At 37.0% G+C, this 19,634-nt stretch overlaps 1 protein-coding gene across 4 annotated transcripts in view; it reads left to right on the forward strand.

Annotated features, from left to right (window-relative positions):
* Positions 1-201: 201 nt before the first annotated feature.
* LOC5574452 (G protein alpha i subunit) overlaps positions 202-19,634 on the forward strand; it is a 70,076-nt gene continuing 50,643 nt past the window's right edge. The window contains exons 1-2 of one of the 4 annotated variants that reach the window (XM_021841714.1): positions 202-394; positions 505-1,010. In XM_021841714.1, the coding sequence (XP_021697406.1) occupies positions 896-1,010 (115 nt within the window). In that variant the 5' untranslated portion in view covers positions 202-394; positions 505-895. Of the gene's footprint in view, positions 1,011-14,361; positions 14,543-19,634 lie in introns of those variants that run through there. The other 3 variants (XM_021841715.1, XM_021841713.1, XM_021841716.1) reach the window with 3 other exon arrangements.

Genomic DNA, 19,634 nt, shown 5'->3' on the forward strand with positions numbered 1-19,634 from the left:
CACACATCGTGGCAACTGTGGCAATAACCTTCTTAGAAGAAATTTGTAACTGTCATTTCAAATGTATTACCACAGCACATCTCGCACACTGGAAATCCAGCAGTGCTTCCAGCAATAAGAACGCAGCCAGAGCGAAATAAAATTATCAAACAACCATACATCCAACCAAGGGGCGAAAGAAAGCCAAAAGCTGCGGTCAAACTGCTTTCGTGACTCACAACATACAGGCCAAAGCCAGATACAAGGCGAAGGCGAACAATCTCAACACCGACCGACGAATCCGTCAGTTGGTAGTCAGTCAGTAGCGAAAAGCGAGTCCCGCGAGAGAGAACTGAAATCAGCTCCAGAGTCGTCGCGTCGTCTTTGATGTCGTTGTCGTCATACTATACTAACTGTGTTGTATCGTCCTCCAGTGCTTCTTCTTCTCCTCATCCTCCGATTCAGTGCAGTGTTCCGGGAGTGTGTTGGGCTTGGTTCCCAGGTTTCTTTAGTATTATTTTTTAGTTTAGTGTTTCTACTGGAAGTTGAACGTGCTAGAGAAGTGTAGCAAAGAGTGTTTTGGAAAGCGTTGCAAGCGTAGCCAGTGTTCAACAAGTGTTCCACGGAGTGTGCCAACTAGCGGAGAGAACCTCCCGAAGCGCTAGGTCTCCGTTGAAGCCTACTGCTTGGGGCACCTACAACAGTCACCACCACCACTCCAAGAATCGAAGCGAGTGAAATTTCCAAGCAGTGCAGTGGCAAGAAGCTCATTACGGTGGTGTGTGAGGTGTGGTGAGTCAAAGCGTGAGTGAGTGTGTTAGTTGGCGAAGAAGACCAGCAGTAGCAGCCAGCAGCGCACCATCATCAAGAGGTGCAAGAAGCCGAACAAGTGGTGAAAGAAGAGTGAAGAGTGAAAATGGGTTGTGCAGTGAGCAGAGATAAGGAAGCCATCGAACGGTCCAAAAACATTGACCGAGCCCTACGAGCCGATGGAGAACGGGCAGCCAGCGAGGTGAAGCTGCTCCTACTAGGTAAAGATTGTTCCGCGGGCCGGGATTCAGGCGCTGGTCAAAACCCGGTGAATCTTCCGGACTAGTCATCAACGGATAGGAAGTCGTTCGGGGGAACGGTGGATTCGTTGGAGAGACAGAAGAGTAGCTGTTAACGTATATACAGACAGACAGATACACACCCAGGCAATCTGACAGCCGATCGTACGCACACCGGTGCACTGGAAAGTGCTCTTGGTGCAGTGTTGCCACATACACGGATTTTTCTAGACTTACATCAATACTAACCCACAGTTTTCTGTATTTAACAACACAACACAAATTTTACTAAAATATTCAAACCCGTTGATATTCCTGTTAAGAACAGTTGAATGAAAAAGCGGTCGAATTTCTCATATATGAAATTCAGTATCAATCAAGACAAGCTGATTCCTACACTCTAAGAATGGAACGCACAATTCTGTAAAATATTTCACATAATCACTGATGTATCCCGCAGAACTGTCAACAAATAACAGGACATAGTAAAAAATTACAAGCATCTATGAAATCTCTACACAAATTTCGGTGAAGAAAACATGTTTCATCAAACACCGTGACATACATGGAAAATATGTGAATCAGCCAAAACAACGGCCAGCATTTTCAGAAAAGATCATTCAAAGCAGAACGGCCGCTATGAAAAGAATACATAGCGCCACGTACCGTTTTGATTCATATTACGGACAGCTTCAAATTCCGGACACTTTACTTTGTATGGGAAACATTTCACGCGAAATGTTTCAATTTTTGCTGTTCAAAGTTCTCAATTTCAAGGCTCGTTTTAGTAATTTTTTTCCATAAATATCTTTGAAAATTTATTATGCCCAACTACCTTAGATGTCTCTTTGGTGGTTTAACGATTTCGATTGATGATTTGACTGTTCCATTAATGATTATCATGAGCTGTCCGGAATTCGATTCAAAGTGTCCGGAATATGAGGCAAAATTGAGGAAGCGTCCGGAATAAGAATCATGAAAAGGCCACACATTTTGATTTATTTAAAATTATTGATGTTGCGGAAGCGTATTCTTCACCCACCGTTCGAAAGTAAAGGGCTTCCGACGCTCGATAGCGCTAAGGAATCATACAGAATGATTTATTTTGTATGCTCTATGCTGGGTTATATTTCCCTGAGTCCTTAAGTGTCCGTAATATGAATCGAAACGGTACCGTAGTCCTGAGTATTGAACAGAACAGCAATGCTGTCACAATTTTAAATCCCATATAAGGGATCATGCACAAATTTCGTCACGCTCCAAGGGGGGGGGGTCGAGCCAAGCGTGACGAGCCTTACAAAATTTTCGCAGGACTCATACAAAAAGTGTGACAAAAGGGGGGTTCGAAAAAGTTAAAATTTAGCGTGACATAATTTGTGTACCATCCCTAAGGTGGTGCCTTTGGTTTGATGTGGTGAGTGCCGAAAAAGTCACCTTCAATGATCCATTGATATATTTTGGGTGAAGATCGTGAAATACACTAAAAATAATCCACACGTTTGTTCTACATTCTTTTCAACGTGAATCTGTCGTTTCGATTGGCAAGGTGAAATGACGTGTAAAACCTGTAATTCTGTTAAGGATTGAATTAGGTTCGACAGCAAAGTCTTTTGCATATGATTTGAACATGCTTTACTAGTAGAACTAGTTCACCTGTCATAACAAGGACTCACATTACCCATTCACGCGTGCCATGTTAAATAGCATGTTATTTCTGGGGAAACCGAGCGCTCGTAAAAGTTGCTTGGTATCAGAAAACTACGCAATCGCTACAGCAATGTTGTCAATTATTTGTAAATTAACGTGTTTTACAATAGAATTTGGATTGTTGATAGCGACTAGTTGTACACGTTCGAATGACATGTTTTACATTAGTGATAATCTACGTGTGAAACACGTTAATCGAACTTGTATGCTATGTTCAGAGCAAAGAAAAAATAGTACGGAAGAAGTTCCAATTATCTCTATAGTACTATTATGGCAATGGTGGGAACAAAAAGTGATGAATGTTATTGTTTCACTATAATAAAACGGCCAATATTCACAGGCGAGATAAAAACTATTTAATTCTAATTATAATTAAGGTCCAAACGCAATGATATCGGAACGGCAACAGAAAGCGAAACCGATTCGTCAGTATGAATCATACCTTCTCGACTGAGCTGTAACGAATGAAAGTAAACCAACACTGAGTCGACTGTAACATGTCCATGCTGGCGAACCGGTTCCGCTTTCCGGAGCCGTTCCGCTATCAACGGCCTTATAAGAACATTCGTGCAATACTATTCGAAATACGATCATTTCGAAACATTGCATTACGCATGTGCTCTTTTTTCCCCCAAAATCGCGAACCGGGAGGGCAATGTGTACTCAATAATGCTGTTTTGTATCATATGTTGAATTTTCACACAATTTCGACTCTTTTTCAAAAAAAAAATGGCTTATAATCGCATTGGATGGCATTTGAGCTCATTACGTACAAATAATCCATCCATAATTGGTACACTTTTATGGCGAATGTCCGGAACAATATTGGTACAAAGACAACGATTTTAAAAACAAGTTTTTAGAAGCTTTAAGACAATTTATTACTAGAATTATTCATATAGTCTGATTCACAAGGCTTTTAACTAGTAATTCACACCAACAAGTCACGATTAGGTTTTTGAAACGCGGCTTAAATCTACTTTGAATTCATACTGTTGACATATTGCATCCATACCCAAGTAACCATAAGCACTAGTAATAAGCCCTTAATCAGCATCATAAATGCGTACATGCATTATAATAGCACCACAAATGCTTACACACCCTATAACAGCACTTCCGCTGCATAGAAACCCTATTACAGCATCACTAATGCTTCTAAGCCTGATGCATACGGGCATTAAATAAGCACTATATTGGCTCTATATTCGCATACAGGGCCTGTTTAAATGCCATCCAGTGTTTTGATAGATATTCCACGTGCTTTGTGTTTACATATAGTGGTGAGAGCGAGTCAAACATAAGTCTTTTCACTACTACAATTGCAGCTTTTATGACGGGCAAAAGTTGTGGTTTAAATTGGTCACTTTTGTTTCTTATACTATTCATCTTATGTGGGCGAAGGAGCAAAGCAGCAGAACTTCAACAACTCAACAATACAGGTGTCGCAGGTTCGAGACGCAAAATGAGGAATTTCATCATCATAAAACAAGGATCAATATGTGGCAATTTCAAGTCCTCAAAAGGATTAAAACCACCAAAATTAATAAGTCTGATACGGAGAAGTACTATCTCAATCATTTTATTACATTTTGCATACTATTCGAGGTTTCCATTTTCATTCATTTATTTATTTTCCTCGTGTACCAGCTGCTTGGCTGCGTACGCGAAAGCACAAAATATTCGCCCGAAAAACCTGGCGAAAACAACTGACGTTTCTCACGTGGCCTTATATCAGCACTAGTGATGCCGAGAAGCACGGTTATATCTTCGCATTATAATGGCACGCTATTTCGCCTTTTCTGGCATTATAATAGCATTATATGCGTATATAAAACTGACAAGCATCAAATGATTACCCTATATGCGCATATAATGCTGTTACCGTGCCGCATTATCGTGCTTACTGGTTACTTGGGTAATTGGTATATCTACCTCATACAAAATTCATCAGCAAATCAAGACAAATTCAAGAGCAAGCTTCATAAGATGTCTGGTGAAACTCATTGCTAAACTAAACAATGAATTATTTGCTTCGCTCAAAGTGATAATTTATCAAGAGTAGTGAAATTCTTTTCCCTATATAAAAGGGAAATGCATCTAACTTGAAATTTCTTGGGATTGATTATTTTTGTATACTCTTTCTAGCATTTTCCGCTTTTCTACTAGCGCTGCCTTTCCTGTACTTTAACCTAATGTTGGAAGTAGTCGCTGTATACAACATCAGATGATCTATACAGAACACTACTTCCGACATAAGGTTTAACGTACAAGAAAGGCAGCGCTAGTAAAAAAAAAGCGGAAGGCGCTATTCGGTTTAGTGCTAGAAGGGGTATAATAATCATTGCAAAATTCGTTCTAATTTAATTTTTAAGCACGATCAAAGCAAGCGAAAAAAAACAGTTGCAACAAGTCTGTTGAATAAGAGCAGTGAACGAGAGCCCCAAAGAAAGAGCGATGATGAAATTATTTTTTGCCACTAATTTGCATATCAGCCTACTTTTTGTCAAAGATACGAACAACATAAATGTCTACTCTTCCTAACAACAAAAACAGTACTGAAAAGCTCTACTTTTCAGCATTCTTTAGTGCTGAAAAGTAGCACTTTTCAGTTCTGTTTTGGGAGTCGTCAACTAAATATCTACGTTTCTTCAGACGCCATTTGCTTAGTTGCCCTGTATTTCTCAACGACTAGTTCACCGATCCCTATCCGTCTTAAAGGGTGAGCCATTTTGATAAAGAATAAGATCCATTGTACGTAAAGGTTGCTGTAGAGTAAATCCTAAAATGTACGGAACCTAACTTCACGTTCAATCACGGTTAGCGTGGGCAGTTTGAGAAATAATCTAAATATTTCGAAAATTGGATACAACGTCTTACCTGGTGCGTCATTTATTTCAGATCAATATAATATCGATTGAAGCGTGAAAATTTGTGAGAGTCATACTAAAGATCAGAATATCTTATTGAAAATGACTAAGTCAATGCGTCGCGTGGGAGGCCATGTGGATACTCTTGAATATATCGGCAAGCCTCGTTAGAAAAATGTACTACTTGTGCTGAAAAAATCATCATATTGCCACTTGTCGCATTAATAACTGTTTTGCAATTCAGCCTATCAAGAGAATGGACAACATAACGGCCAACTTTTTCTACTGAAAGAAACAGTACTGCTTTTCAGCAATAATATGTGCTTTTTTCAGCACTGATATCGATCTGTTGACCACCTGGTCAAGGATTTATTCCAATGCTCCTTGTGGGGACTTCTTCTTCCTGAGCTTACGTCCCACCCCATAGCCACAGCTATCCAGCAAGACCAAGCTGAGGGTCATGGGTTCAAATCTCTGTCCCTACTAGGACGCAGAAAGAAGAAAAATATCATTCTAGAAGATACATAATTGAAATTAGATGAACTCCAATGAATTGAACCATAAACTTTTTTTTAAGGAAAGCATAGAACCTGCGCTATGAAAACTTTACGTTACCTTCATAAAAAATTGCATTCGTGGTAGATTTTCTTCAGGGTTTCTCAATAAATTCGTGTAGTTTCCTCATTAATATTGCACCATAGACTTCTTTAGGAATTTACCCAGTATTTCATCAAACGATTACTCCATCAGACTCTTTCAAAGGTTTCTCAAGTGATTTTTCCATGGGTTTTCTCAAAAGTTCATGTAGAGTTTCTTCCAGGATTACTATTAGAATCAGTTCCAGTGTTGATAGACTCACACTCAAATCTCATTCAATAAGCTCTACCGCGAGAAAAAACTCATTAGAGATCTGTTTCGCAAATCTCACGCTTGATATTTTCATGCAAAATCACTCAATTACACTCAAGCCGTCAAAAATGATTCAGTCATAAAACCCGCCAAAAACTCTTAAAAACTAAATGTCATTGTTTACGTTAGCAAATATTATTTTAATTTTACCATATTAACAAGAAGTCATGGATTTGTGCAAGAAAACAGTGAGAATACGAGACAATGAATCTGACAGAAGAGCCAATTCATCCATGATTTTTCGACTGCTGAGTTGCGTGGTTGACAACTCACGCATGAAAAATATCGGCAGTGAGTTATGAGAATTTGAGTTTTTTACAACAGTGATTAGTTCCTTCGATTCTTTAAGGATTCTGAAGGTTAACAGAGTTGTCCAGCAGGATATTCATATTATCCAGGATTTCAAAGGATTACCTGTTATGTACATGTCTCCAGTTGATCAGCAGTAGTTAAATAATGTAATGTTGTTTGGAGGAAAGCCTGAAAAATCCATCTAACTCAGGGTTTCCCAACCGGTGGTCTGCGGACCCACAGGGGCCGAGAAAATTCTTCAGGAGGTCCACAAAACCGTTGCCAATAGGTGTCGTATTTCTTGATTTTGATGAATTAATGTGAGGAATTGCTTAATTCGCTTGTTTTGCAAAAGAGTATTTGCAGATATTTGATACTTTGAGTATCTATTTTTTGTTAAAATACGGATATGCTGATGCTGGTACAACACCTTGATAAAAGATTACAAGCTAAAAAAGTTTATCTCACCGAGGATTTTCTCAGGTTGGGCTGTTAAATGCAATTATGTTTATTTACGAATTGTCAAATTTTGTTTCCAGCTTAACGTTTTTGAGTTATATTTAACGTTTACTGTTGTATCATTTTTCAAACTTTTCACGCCACTAAACCGAGAGAAATCAATAAAAATCACAAAATTAAAATTTCGCTCATTGAAAGACGGACAATGACAGCCCAATTTTTATAACAAATTTAAGTGTTTTCGGTTTGAAGCCAAGATGCGAGAATGAATACTATACATTAATTCATGTTTGTTTAGGCAACCTTTTCAGGCTAGTTTGCAGTTCGTCAATGCTATTAATGTTGTCTGGTTACAATTTTTGCTTCCAAATTTTCAAAAATATTTTTAAAAAGTTCAGAAGATCAAAACTTACTAAAAATTTGGTTTTGAGTCAAATTTGAATTTTGGAAATTAAATACTCTTAACACCTCCAAAAACCCAAACAGTATCGTTCATGAAAGTGACTATCGAAGCATATTTCTGGCTTAAATCTTGTCAGACTTCTTCAGATATCTTTGTTGCAAGAATCAAAATAATATGGAATAAAAACAACTTCAATGTCATTGTTTTAACTTAATTTATTGTCAGAATCCTCTCGAATCTATCAGCAGGATTTTTAAAGCGATTTTGAACTGATATCTGTAAAAGTGATCCTTGGTAGTTTTCGGTGAATATGTTTGAGCAGGGTTTCTTAAAGTTTCTCGTGATTTTATTTCTTCAGTAGCCTATTAGAAAATTTCTTGAAATATGCGTAGCAGCTTCCAGGTTATGATTTTAAAGAGAACATAACAATAATTCGTGGTCTTCTGGTGCAGATACAATCTGGTGAAAAATCTGGAATCTTGGAATCTTTCAAGATGCCTAACCTGTAAGATTTTATGTTGAATTTTGGGTTTATTCCTAATGATTTTTCCAAAGGAACATAGCAAAATTCCTGAATTATTTGTGGTGGATAACAGACACAAAATTTTAGTGTTTGTCCCAAGTATATAAGTTAAAATATTCTGTCATTCTGAAATTTTTTTCAGTTTTTTTTCTGGCAAACAAGATGTTGTAGTTTCAAATCCCATCTGAACAGGATGATTTTTTTATAATTTTACTTGTAAATTGATTATTTTTACAAATGCTCAAATGTTTTTTTTTCTAAACTGGTAAAATTAATCATTGCTAGATCTTTTTGACTGCTCGGCGAGATCATTGGGATATCTGACAATATGATATAGATAAATATTTTATTTTCTTAAAATCCGATTCAAATGATATAAATTCTATGAGGTCCGTGAGATGTTTCTAGAGCCTCCAAAGGGTCCGTGTCTTCATTAAGGTTGAGAATCACTGATCTAACGAAAGGTTTGCTCGTAAAAATATATAGTCGGACAAACGGTACTGTATTTTTCGGATACAGTTTCCATTTCGAAAAATAATTATCGCGAAAAATAATTTTCTACGCGACCTAAGCAGATCCTCTTCTCTTCTGAGGGATTCTCTTCTCTTTAGCAATACTGAAGCTTTTGGAAAGTTTCTCACTATACATCGAACGATAATATCTTTGGCTAGCGATTTGTATAAAAAATACGTCATAAGTTGTAAATGCGGCTCAGATATTGATTTAAGAAAAAGTTATCAAAGAGAAATTCTCAATGCTAGATTGGTTGTTTAATAAAGTTCAGCGAGAATTCTTTATATGTATTTCGCAAACATTTTCCACATGCGTGAACCCTACACGGTATAAAATCAGCACGTTGATTGAAAGGATTAATTTGTTGACTCAGTTTAAAAGTTTTAAACACCAATCGCCATGATTTAAAGAGTTCTAACTTTGCATTAGCTCTTCTCTCTAGCGTTGAGCTTAAGCTTAAGATTAATTCAACCCCTTTTGACAAATGCGAGTTGGTGTCAAGGTAAAATACAAGACTTGCACCTTAAAAATATGCAACATTAAATCCAAGATCTGTTTCTTTGATATTGGACGGGATGAATAAAATGTAGAGCTTGCAACATTCTCGGTAGTAAATGCTACATGTGGAACCTGAGTGGAACATGTTTGTGTCATTTTACTTCACTACACCCTTCGAACATACAACAAACAACGCGTTGGTATGAATAAAAGTAGCATTTACTACCAGTTAGCTCCAGATATTGTTACTCAGGCTTTGAGATTGTTGAATTGAATGGAATAATTACAACTTGAGTAAAAATCATGAAAACATAATTTCAGCTTTGATATTCCGAAATATATTTTGAGATGTCCGTAAAAAAATCAAGGATTTCAAAAAGAATTTTAAGATTTCCGTAAGATTACCGTGAATCAAGGCTTCACGATAATTATGTTGCTTCTTAGGAATCCTTGTATGTCTGTGGGAGTTCAGGTATTTATAAAGTAAAACTGAACTTTACGTGAGAATTGTGACATCCAAGATTCTCGAATTTCCTTTGGAATTCCGGAATTTCTGGAATTACGAAAAGCATTCTAGATTTGTTATAAGAATTCTTGGTTTATTCAAGCTATTGGAAATAAATGCCAAAAAAAAATTGGAAAAAGAAAATGCCAGATTTATCGCAAATTTACACTACAAATCGTGTAAAATAACCTACAGGAATTTGTATCTATGCTCGATTACGCGATGTATAGTAGGAATGCAGTAATATCCGTATTTTCACATGATTTATCGTGTGAATAAGCGACAAATTTGGCATTCCCTTTATATGCATGATTTTATCGATTTTACGCTGCACTCTGAATGGATTTTTCTTTCGTGCAGTATCAGTTGACAGCTCACTGCTACCCGTATATAGTAAAAGCTCATGTTCGAAAGCAGTACGTACTACGAGTTCGAAAGGTTTTAAATTCATTCTAAAAGTGTAGTATACTTTGTGGATTTTGTTTTTGAGTAAATGCTACTTGTGGTAACGTGAAACGCTTTTTATTCATATTACCCATAGTCAAGATTAAACAGTAGTGCAAAACCAAGTACAGCACTATTGCTATCATCATACTGTACCATTGTTCAAATTGCTCCAAAACATCACCGATCATTTTGATCAAACTACAAAATTTCTAAGTAACATCACCAAATTTATTCATTTGAGCCTCCAGAAGCTATTGTGGAATTTTTTGTGGATTCCGTCAACTTTCCCATGGGTTTCATACCGGAGAAATCGAATTACAGGTATGTTTTTTTTTCTAAACGAGAAGATTTTCGGTTTGTTGCAGTATTTTTTTTATTGATTTGAGAATCTTCAATCAATAATTGAATACATTTATCTACTATAGTGACACCCATAGTCGAAAATGTATTGGAACCGTTTTTCCCATATATTCCAGATATTCTTCAAACAAACCTTCAATCACGTTTAGCCCTCCTTTAGAGTTGACGGATTCCACTTAAATTTCCTCAATCTTGGGCTCCTAATAAAATAATACGACGAATGTAACTTAACATTTTAACAAGTTATTTTTTCCACGTGAAAATGGGACACTTTGCTGGTCATGTATGTAGATCCAAAGCGCCTATGCTTAAAAGAGTTCGTGTGAAGCCTTAAACGATCTTTGAACTCAAAGCTTGACAAAACTTGAGTCTCATGAGCCTTATGAATTTGTAGGAATATAACGTTTTGATTCATATTACGGACACTAAGGACTCTTTGAAGTAAAACTCATAGAAAATAAATAATTCTGTATGATTTTTTCTTCATTCAAGCTTTGAAAACGCTTTCGAACGATAGGGGAAGATTTTGATTCCATTACATAAATAATTTTAAATAAATAGAAATATGCAAACTTTCCGGACCCTTTGATTAGAATTCCGGAAAACGCATGAAAATCATAATAAGGAATGCCAAATCATCAAATGCAATCACCAAGCCGTTACAGAGATATCTATGGCAGTTGATTGTTTTATGTTTTCAAAAATATCTTTAAAATGAGTTTAATGACGAGGCTTGAAATGAAGAACGTTGAACGGCAAATATTGACGCATTTAGTGTGAAATGTTTCACATACAAAGTAGAGTGTTCAGAAGGCGTCCGGAGTTTGAATCAGAAAGGTTAATTCAAGCATGATTTTTCAAATAGGCGTAACTAACATTCGGAAGGATTCGAGAAAAATGCAATGCAATATATTGTTAAGCATTTTAAATCCTATTTAAAATGTTTTGCATTTTTTCTATTACTGTATCTACTATAAGTTGAAAAAAAGAACACTGTTTCTAACCACTACTAAACAATTCCGATTTGTTTTGAATTAGATTGAAAAACTGGTGAAATTATCGAATAAACCCTTTTGCTTTGTGCTGCTCACATACACCATGATGATTCGTCGATATCATACCTTGCTTGATACATACACCTTGCTTGATGCGTCGGTTTGACAGTTCGTTTTTCACATGCGTCACGTCATATACACCAGTATTGTTTTGTAGCTGCACATACACCGGTTTGCAAATTCCTATAAAACATAATAAAGTTTGTTCTATTCGTCAGTTTCTACGTTCAACTACAACGAATATTGAATGTTTCCAATTTCAACTCGACTAACAGGAGCACCGGACGGAGCCGCGGGTAACAAAAGTAAATGGAGAACAGTTCTTGTGAGAAATTTGGTGAGAAATATTGTCTAAAACCGAATACTGATGATATTCCACATCAGTTTGCCGACCCGTCAGCTTACTGCAGCTGTGAAAATCCGAATCTCTCGATTTCCAACATGTTTAGTAATTCGAAAACAGTATGACGTATCTGCTGATTAAAATTTTATGTTTTGATTCTGCATATAGGTCGCTTTGCTATGAGCATATGTACGGTGTATGTGCTGGCATGAAAAATGTTGACAGTTGAGTCGCTTTGCAATGGTAGGGTGTATGTAGCCAAATTAAAAACACTGAGTAAAGTGCACATAGGGCAGAATTGAAATTTATTTCAAAAAATCAAAAAAATCGTTTTAGGATTACTTTACTTGACTCAATATGGTCGGGATTCTGCTAAACCGCACCAAACGCCATTTTTTTCAAAAATGAGTTATTTACACTAGAGGATTCAGATTATCATAACCTATCTTCATTTAAGATATCGAATAATTTGAACCATCCCTCGTTGAGTAAATTCAAAATTTTTCTCTAGCAGGATATGTAAAACTGAAATTGTATCCAACCAGAGCGAACCATAAACCTTAGCTTGTCATTGGAGGTAATTTAGAATTCTGATTAAAGACGGCATTTTTTTATAATTCTTCCTCAAATATTGCTTAGTGGCCATTCCGGACAACATACAGTAACAACACCAACGGATTTTAGTATGTCATGTAAGTTAACGGCTTTGTAAAATACAGTATTGTTTCGGTGGTGCTGATCTAATATCATTCCAATTTTGTTCAGCCACACCGCACCAAGTACCATTTATATAAAAATCGTGTTTTTGTATGAAGAAAAGATATCAACATTCGCTAAACGCTTGCCTTCGCTCTATATAAAATATGTCGATGGGTCCATGGAAGAGCCGTGATGAAATAACAAGACATTTAAATTTGATGTTGTCTGAATAATTTGGAAGCACTTGGTGCGCTTTAGCTGTTCAGAAAATGACGTTTTCACCTGTTTTTATCATCAAGCCTCCTTGATCAGATCGCGCACAGCTTGTTTCGAGTTATTCGCTCTCAATTCAACAGTTCAAAATGACCGAGAGGTAGCACGCCCAATCACCACTCAAAGGACACGAGTTCGAATCCCGATTAATATTTTTTTACGTTGTCCCTAACAGGGAATCATAAAAAATCAATCAACTTTCAGCTTTTATGACTATTTTTGAACAATAAAGTACAAGCAGTTTCATCTACAATGGGAATTATGAAATGCATCCCATTCCTGGTATGCACTTCACATAAATAATCGTGAACTTGTTCAGCCAAAGTGTGCTCAATGGGAGTAACTTGGTGCGCTCTGGCAGATCAAATTCTTGGTTTTCTTCGATCGTCACGTTCTTTAACTACATCATTATTGTCTTTTTCAAATCTTTGAATGCGTGAGGGACTTGGTTCAATAACTCTTCTCTTGAAATAGATAATCCATCAAGAGAAAGTCGGTTGAATACGTTAGAATACGAATTGGCTTGTACCATTTCATATCACTACATTGTGGCCAGTTCTATGAAAAATTACAAATCTTTTCCGTTCATAGTGCATAAACATTTGTGACAAGCATTCCAACATGTATGGCGATGATATTACCCCTTTTTTTTTCGTTTTTTTTTCTTTGTTCTTGGAAATCATGAAACACATTCAGCCATACCGAACTGAAAACCATTTTCTTCAATTTTTGTTCAGCCAGAGTGAACTGAGTACCTCTTGATTTGAAATCAAATGTAATTAAATGGAAAATATTTGATGATTTTTTTGAATATTTTATCTTGAGTTACTTATTGGACCCTGTTAGTCATTCGTGAACGGTGAAATTTTGAAAAGAGTCATTTGCGATTAACTCGCAAATGAATGAACTTCAAACTTAAATATCTCAAAATAATACTTTTGGCACTTGGTGCGGTTTAGCAGAACCCCGACCATATGTAGATTATGCGTTTGTCAAGCCCATGCAAAGCAAATCTCGATTTGTTTATTTTTGCAGATACGTCGGAATGAAGAATTATGCTTGAATTGTGTTCATAAACCATCGAGAGTTTACCGATTACGCTTGTAGTTCTGAAGTTTTGCTTTCGGGGCTGACCTAGAATACCAAAGCAAATTGGCGTATGGCTGACATGATTTCACACAAGTTATGCTAAGAAGGTCTCATTTTTTAGTGTACTTGATATCAATATGTGGTAGAAAATAAATGAAACCATACTCCAGCAAACCAAATAGAAAAAAAAAAAACTGATTCTGATGATCATCACAACTTACTGGCAACCTTGACGCGTCTGGCACGTTGGAACTCCACACACACACACACACACGTTGAACAAAAAAGCAAAAAGAGCAACACTTCGCCGCACGTCGTCTCCAGCGAAGTGAAAAGAGCAACAGCAACAAAAACCCAAACCAGACACCAACAGAAAATGCGTCAGTTGGCCAAAAGAGTGGGGAAGTGGTAAAGCGATTTCATCACCGAAAGCTTCCGCGCTGTAATTGGTAATCCCTCATATATGCTGCAACCGCCGTGGGATTCCGTTGCAATAACGACCCTTCCTAGCTAAGCGCTGCTGACCTGTTGCTATATGGATATCTGTTGTGGCGTGTACGTCACTCTGAGGTATTTCCAATCGAAAAAAAAACAGAATCAAAACACTTCTCACAAAACTAAAACTGAAACATCGATGAATGTTCCAGAGAAGAACGGTCTCACCCCCGCATTGCCGCTCCACATCGCACAGTGCTCCCTGAGCTCTGAATTTGCAATCGAAAATGTTTTGGGCCTAAACATTTGGTTTCAGAGGTATGATGTCCTCAGAGAAGTTTATCGAGATTCGACGTTTTGTAATTTAGGGACAAAATGTCGTAAGACAAAACGTCGAATTATTTATTTAACTCTGTCTATTGACTTTTAAGAGTTATGGATAATTTTCTGTGAACCCTCAAAATTAGGTTTTTGGTTATAGCTTTGTTTGTATATTTTTGAGATGTTTCATATGCTTTAGCTTAGCTTAGCTTAGACTGGCTACACATATCAATGGTTGCTATTCCGTGATTGACCGAAGTCAGTGAAAATGCACAAAGAATCAACTAGAAGTTTGGCTGGGATTGGCCATAATCTTCTTCAATGTGCATAATTCAGTGCCTCTATTTATACAGGGTCAATAACGGCGCCGGCCACGTCCTTGCAGTCAGGTGGGATTGGGGGAAGGAATGTTAGCGTGTAACCTTTGCTATTTGGAGACCGTGTTTGCCTCTGCATCTCCACAAAGGTTACTGGGAGGGATGTTTGTTAATGGGAAGGATCGTTGGGTCACAGGATTCACTTTGATAAGCGATTAGACCATGATAAATAATGATTTGTGAGATATATACATGCTTATTTGTAAATATAATATTTTCATTTGATATGAACAATTTCTATGTAGTGGAAAATTATGCCGACACTTGAGGTGACGAACCATTCAAAGTTTGTTGAACAAATACCTAAATGTAACATTGCTACAGCTGTCAGGACGAAAGCATGTATTATTATATTTTACTTATTTGAAAAGAAACAAAAGACTTGATTGGTTGGAACATCATAGAACACTCTTATGCTTATGCCGACACTTACAGTGGCGAACCATCCAAAGTTTGTTGAATAAAGTGAACTTTTCGCAAGTCTACACTTGTAGTGTCGAACCATTCAAAGTTTTTTTTTTTAATTACAAAAATAAAGGGGTGTTCTGAAAAAAAAAATGTGAAACATAAATAATTCATGAATCAGAGTTTGTGTTGACACTCACAGTGACGAACAATTCATAGTTTGTTGAAAATTCATATTTACGTCCCAAAATTGTAACGATTAAATGTGCAGTCATACATATTTTATAGATTAGAAATAGTAGCATGAAACGAGCTCACCAATTGATCCTTTATCCTTCACTGTGCAGCCACAATCCACTCTCAGCCTCACTCGTTTGCTCGGCTATATAAAAGCACTCCAAAAAAAAAAAAAGGTGCGCGACCCGAAAAGGAAAAAAAATAAACTTTGCTTTCTTGACGCACTGCCCAGCAGCAAGCGTCAAGGTCAAAGGATCAAAAAGAACTAACCGATCACGCCACTTTTTCACTTACTAGACCGACGCGCGACATGTTTGATCCTGCCCTCGTCGCTCGCCCCCGTAGGAGCAAGTGTCAAGGTCGAAAGATCAAACAGAACTCTATATTTTTGGGATGTTTCATATGTTCTACAAAGTTATTCAAATTGATTATGTACGCATTTCTTCATTTAAAATAAATCTCTGATTTGTTGAGTTACATAACATTTTATTGCTAAAAAATGTTTTGCTTTTCTTTCACACATGGCGATTAGAGTCATAACACACTGGGTGAAATGGGCACCCCCTTATTCTCTGAGAATATGCATAACATTGCTGTAGGGGAACTTACGTATTCTCGGCAGTCTTAGCCGATGTCGTGCTTTTTTAATATTCTTGGACATCAGCAGATAAAATCCGTGTTTATCTGTTTACATTTATGCGTTGCTCAATCCTTTATCGATTCACACCGACAGACTTGTCAAAATGCTTTTGGAAACGTTTTTACAACACTGCGAACATCTCTTGTCAGTGTGACTATTGTCGGCAGCCTCATTCTGTTCGGCAATTTCCCTATAAGAACTGCTGGTGAATCTCTTCGGCAGCTCCATATCAGTCGCATTTTGAGGCGTGTTCATTTGAATTGATGACATCTCTGGCGTTATTGTTTGTTCAGTCTCGCAAATCTCGTCAGTGGGAAGAGGACAGAACAAAGAATCATCTGAATGTTTTCATTGACGTGTTTTGATAGAATAATACTGCAAATTTGGTTGTCGATAATAGTCGAATGGTGCCGAAGCCGTAAGTCTCCCTATCTTCACTTTTTTGAAAAAAAAAATCTCTTCGTTAGGGGGATTCATCACAAAAATAAAACTTTCTCAAGAAGAATCTCTACATCCCGAATTACTTTTCTGAATTAAATCTCTAAAACCAAATTTCGGACGCATAACAATTTTAATCAACAAACTTGGGCTCAGGAAGCACTGTGCATTGAGGCGTTCACACAGACACGTAGACAGACGATCGTCAAACTGTATAACCGTTTCGCACGCAGAGATTGATCCAGTTTTCCGAGAAATTAACGAAAAAAAAAAAACGAAAGAGAAGATTCGGAAACTGCGATTCCTATCTACCTCGTGTAGATAGGCTGACCATAAGCCAACCAGAGAAAAACGGGACAAATAAAAAACAATACGGGACAATTTTAAAAGGCACAGATTATGCGATTGTGCTACTTTTCATCGAATTCCAGTTCCCCGAATGGCCCGTTTCTCCGAAGCCATTTCCGCGAATGACCTGTTCCCTTGTAAAGTAATACAGCTCGATATGTAATGCAATAATAGTCTTTACCCGAGCAGGCGAAAAAAGCTAAGTAATAGCAAATTTTGATATGGACATACAAATTTTATATTAACTTGAAAGATATAAGAGATGAAAGATCCGTAAATAATATCTAAAATTTACTCCTGGAATACTATTAGCATATCATATTTAGCTTTTCTAAGATCTCACCAATATCAGCGAGCTATTCCTTAGATCTTCCAACATCAAATTTAGCTATGGCTCATAAGTTCCAGGAATAAAATTTTGATATTATCTTCAGATCTTTATCTATTATGTCAAACAATATCTCGATTTATGGTCAGAACTTTGCTTCTGCTCGGGTAGTGAGACAGTGTTGAATTAAAAAGATCGATAAGCTACCAAAGAAGGAGATATTTGATCATTTCGGGGAAACGGGGTTTTCGGGAAACTAGCATTCTGAGAACTGGCGTTGGGAGAACGACATTCGGGAAACCGCCATTCCAGGGAAAGTAGCAGAACCAGATTATGCAATCCCAATCGACATGGCTGTATAATTCAATAAAAATCACTTAAGAACCTTGAAACTCATTCTTTGATTTCCAAAAAGCAGCGTTTTTTAAGAATTTCCTAAAAAACATCGTTACACTTTTCAATTTTTCAAATTCAAACGAAAATGTGTCTAAGATTTCATTACTTTATTTAAATATCCACTTTTTAAACAGTAAATCCAATCAATTGCGTATCAGAAGTAAACACATAGTTGTTCTTTTTCATTTTAGGCATTATATGAATAATTATCTTATGAAGATCCGTATTTTGGAAATCCACCAAAATTTGGCATAAATATGAGTAAAGAAACGTAGCATGCACGGATCAAGTTTAACTCTGTTTGAGAAACTAATAATTGCTTGGAAAATAGATGAGTAAGACAATAAACTCTGAAATATATCTTAAAACTGTTTGTTATGTTGTTATTTTAATTTTTTTACTGGTGTTGAAAATTATTTGCCAATTCTCCATTTCCTAAAATACGGGACACATCGAGCATTTCCCGTAAAACGACGGGACAGTCCGTCGAAGGGATGAAAACGGTACTGTCCCGTTAAATACGGTACGTATGGTCAGCCTACGTGTAGACCAATTTTCTCCTCCTCTCGGTCTCGAAATTTGCGCGGAAGATCCGTGAATCACCCATATCTCAAAGTCCGACGACGACTCACTTCTGTTTGGCCGAGCAATCAACACCTTGCGACTCGCGAAAGATTGCATCCAGATACCTACTTGAGTAAATGAATGTTCAAACAAACAAAGATGTTTCGCATCGAGAAGAGTGTGGGGGAATACTTCTCTCGTGATGGGCATTGAGTGATTCATTCCGTCAACTGGAATACAATTAATGATAAACTCAGATCGTGCATTACTTCGGAAAAAGGGGTGAATTCCATGAACGGCTGACAAAAGCTTTGAGTTGGACTCGCTTCTGTCCCTGTAAGGGGTAATGCAGAAAACGTTTATGTAGGTCACGACGCTGTAGAATTGCAATTAGTATACGCATTAAGCTAAGAACTTTTAGACGTTGATTATTTCAGGGAAATTTCTACTGCCAACAAATGGTATACTAAAAATTACTTCTATTACTTCAGCTGTATTGCTTTACCTTTTCATTAAAATTAGTTCTATGTTTTGTTTTTGTAGATCCACGAAGTAGTTAAACTTGTTCTTGGTCATACCCCACTCCAAATCTACAAGCATAACCAATGTTGCTTTGACGCACTATACGTTTTATGCAAAACCCATACGGGATCAGAAGGTTAGATGATTGAAGTACACTCCAACCTCTTTTTACGACCGCTTTTTTACCGACTGTTCGTTTTACGACTACTTTTTTACGAACGAAATTCAAATTAACGACCGTTTTCATAAATGATCAGTATCTTAAGAAGTATTCAAAATAGAGGGTAATGATGTTCAGCAAAAATGTTCAGTAGTTCAAAGGCTAACATATGGTGGTCATTGAATTGCGGAATTCTGCCACTAGGTGGCGCTAGTGAGCATCGAAATTTTGTTTTGCGGATATCTCAGGCTCCTGACTACTTAGAAAGATGGCGTCTTCGGCAAAGTTGTTCAGTAATTCAAGCGCTATCATTATAAAAATTATGATATTCGAAATTTGTCCACCAGGCAGCGCTAGTGAGCATAGAACTTTTGTTTTGCGGTTATCTTAGGATCCTGGCCACTTAGAAAGATGGCGCCTTTGGCAAAGTTGTTCAGTAGCTCAAGGACTATCATTATCAAATTACATAAAAAATGTTGTTTTACGGTAGA

This window comes from Aedes aegypti, chromosome 2, assembly GCF_002204515.2.
Source record: "Aedes aegypti strain LVP_AGWG chromosome 2, AaegL5.0 Primary Assembly, whole genome shotgun sequence".
Lineage (NCBI taxonomy): Eukaryota > Metazoa > Arthropoda > Insecta > Diptera > Culicidae > Aedes > Aedes aegypti.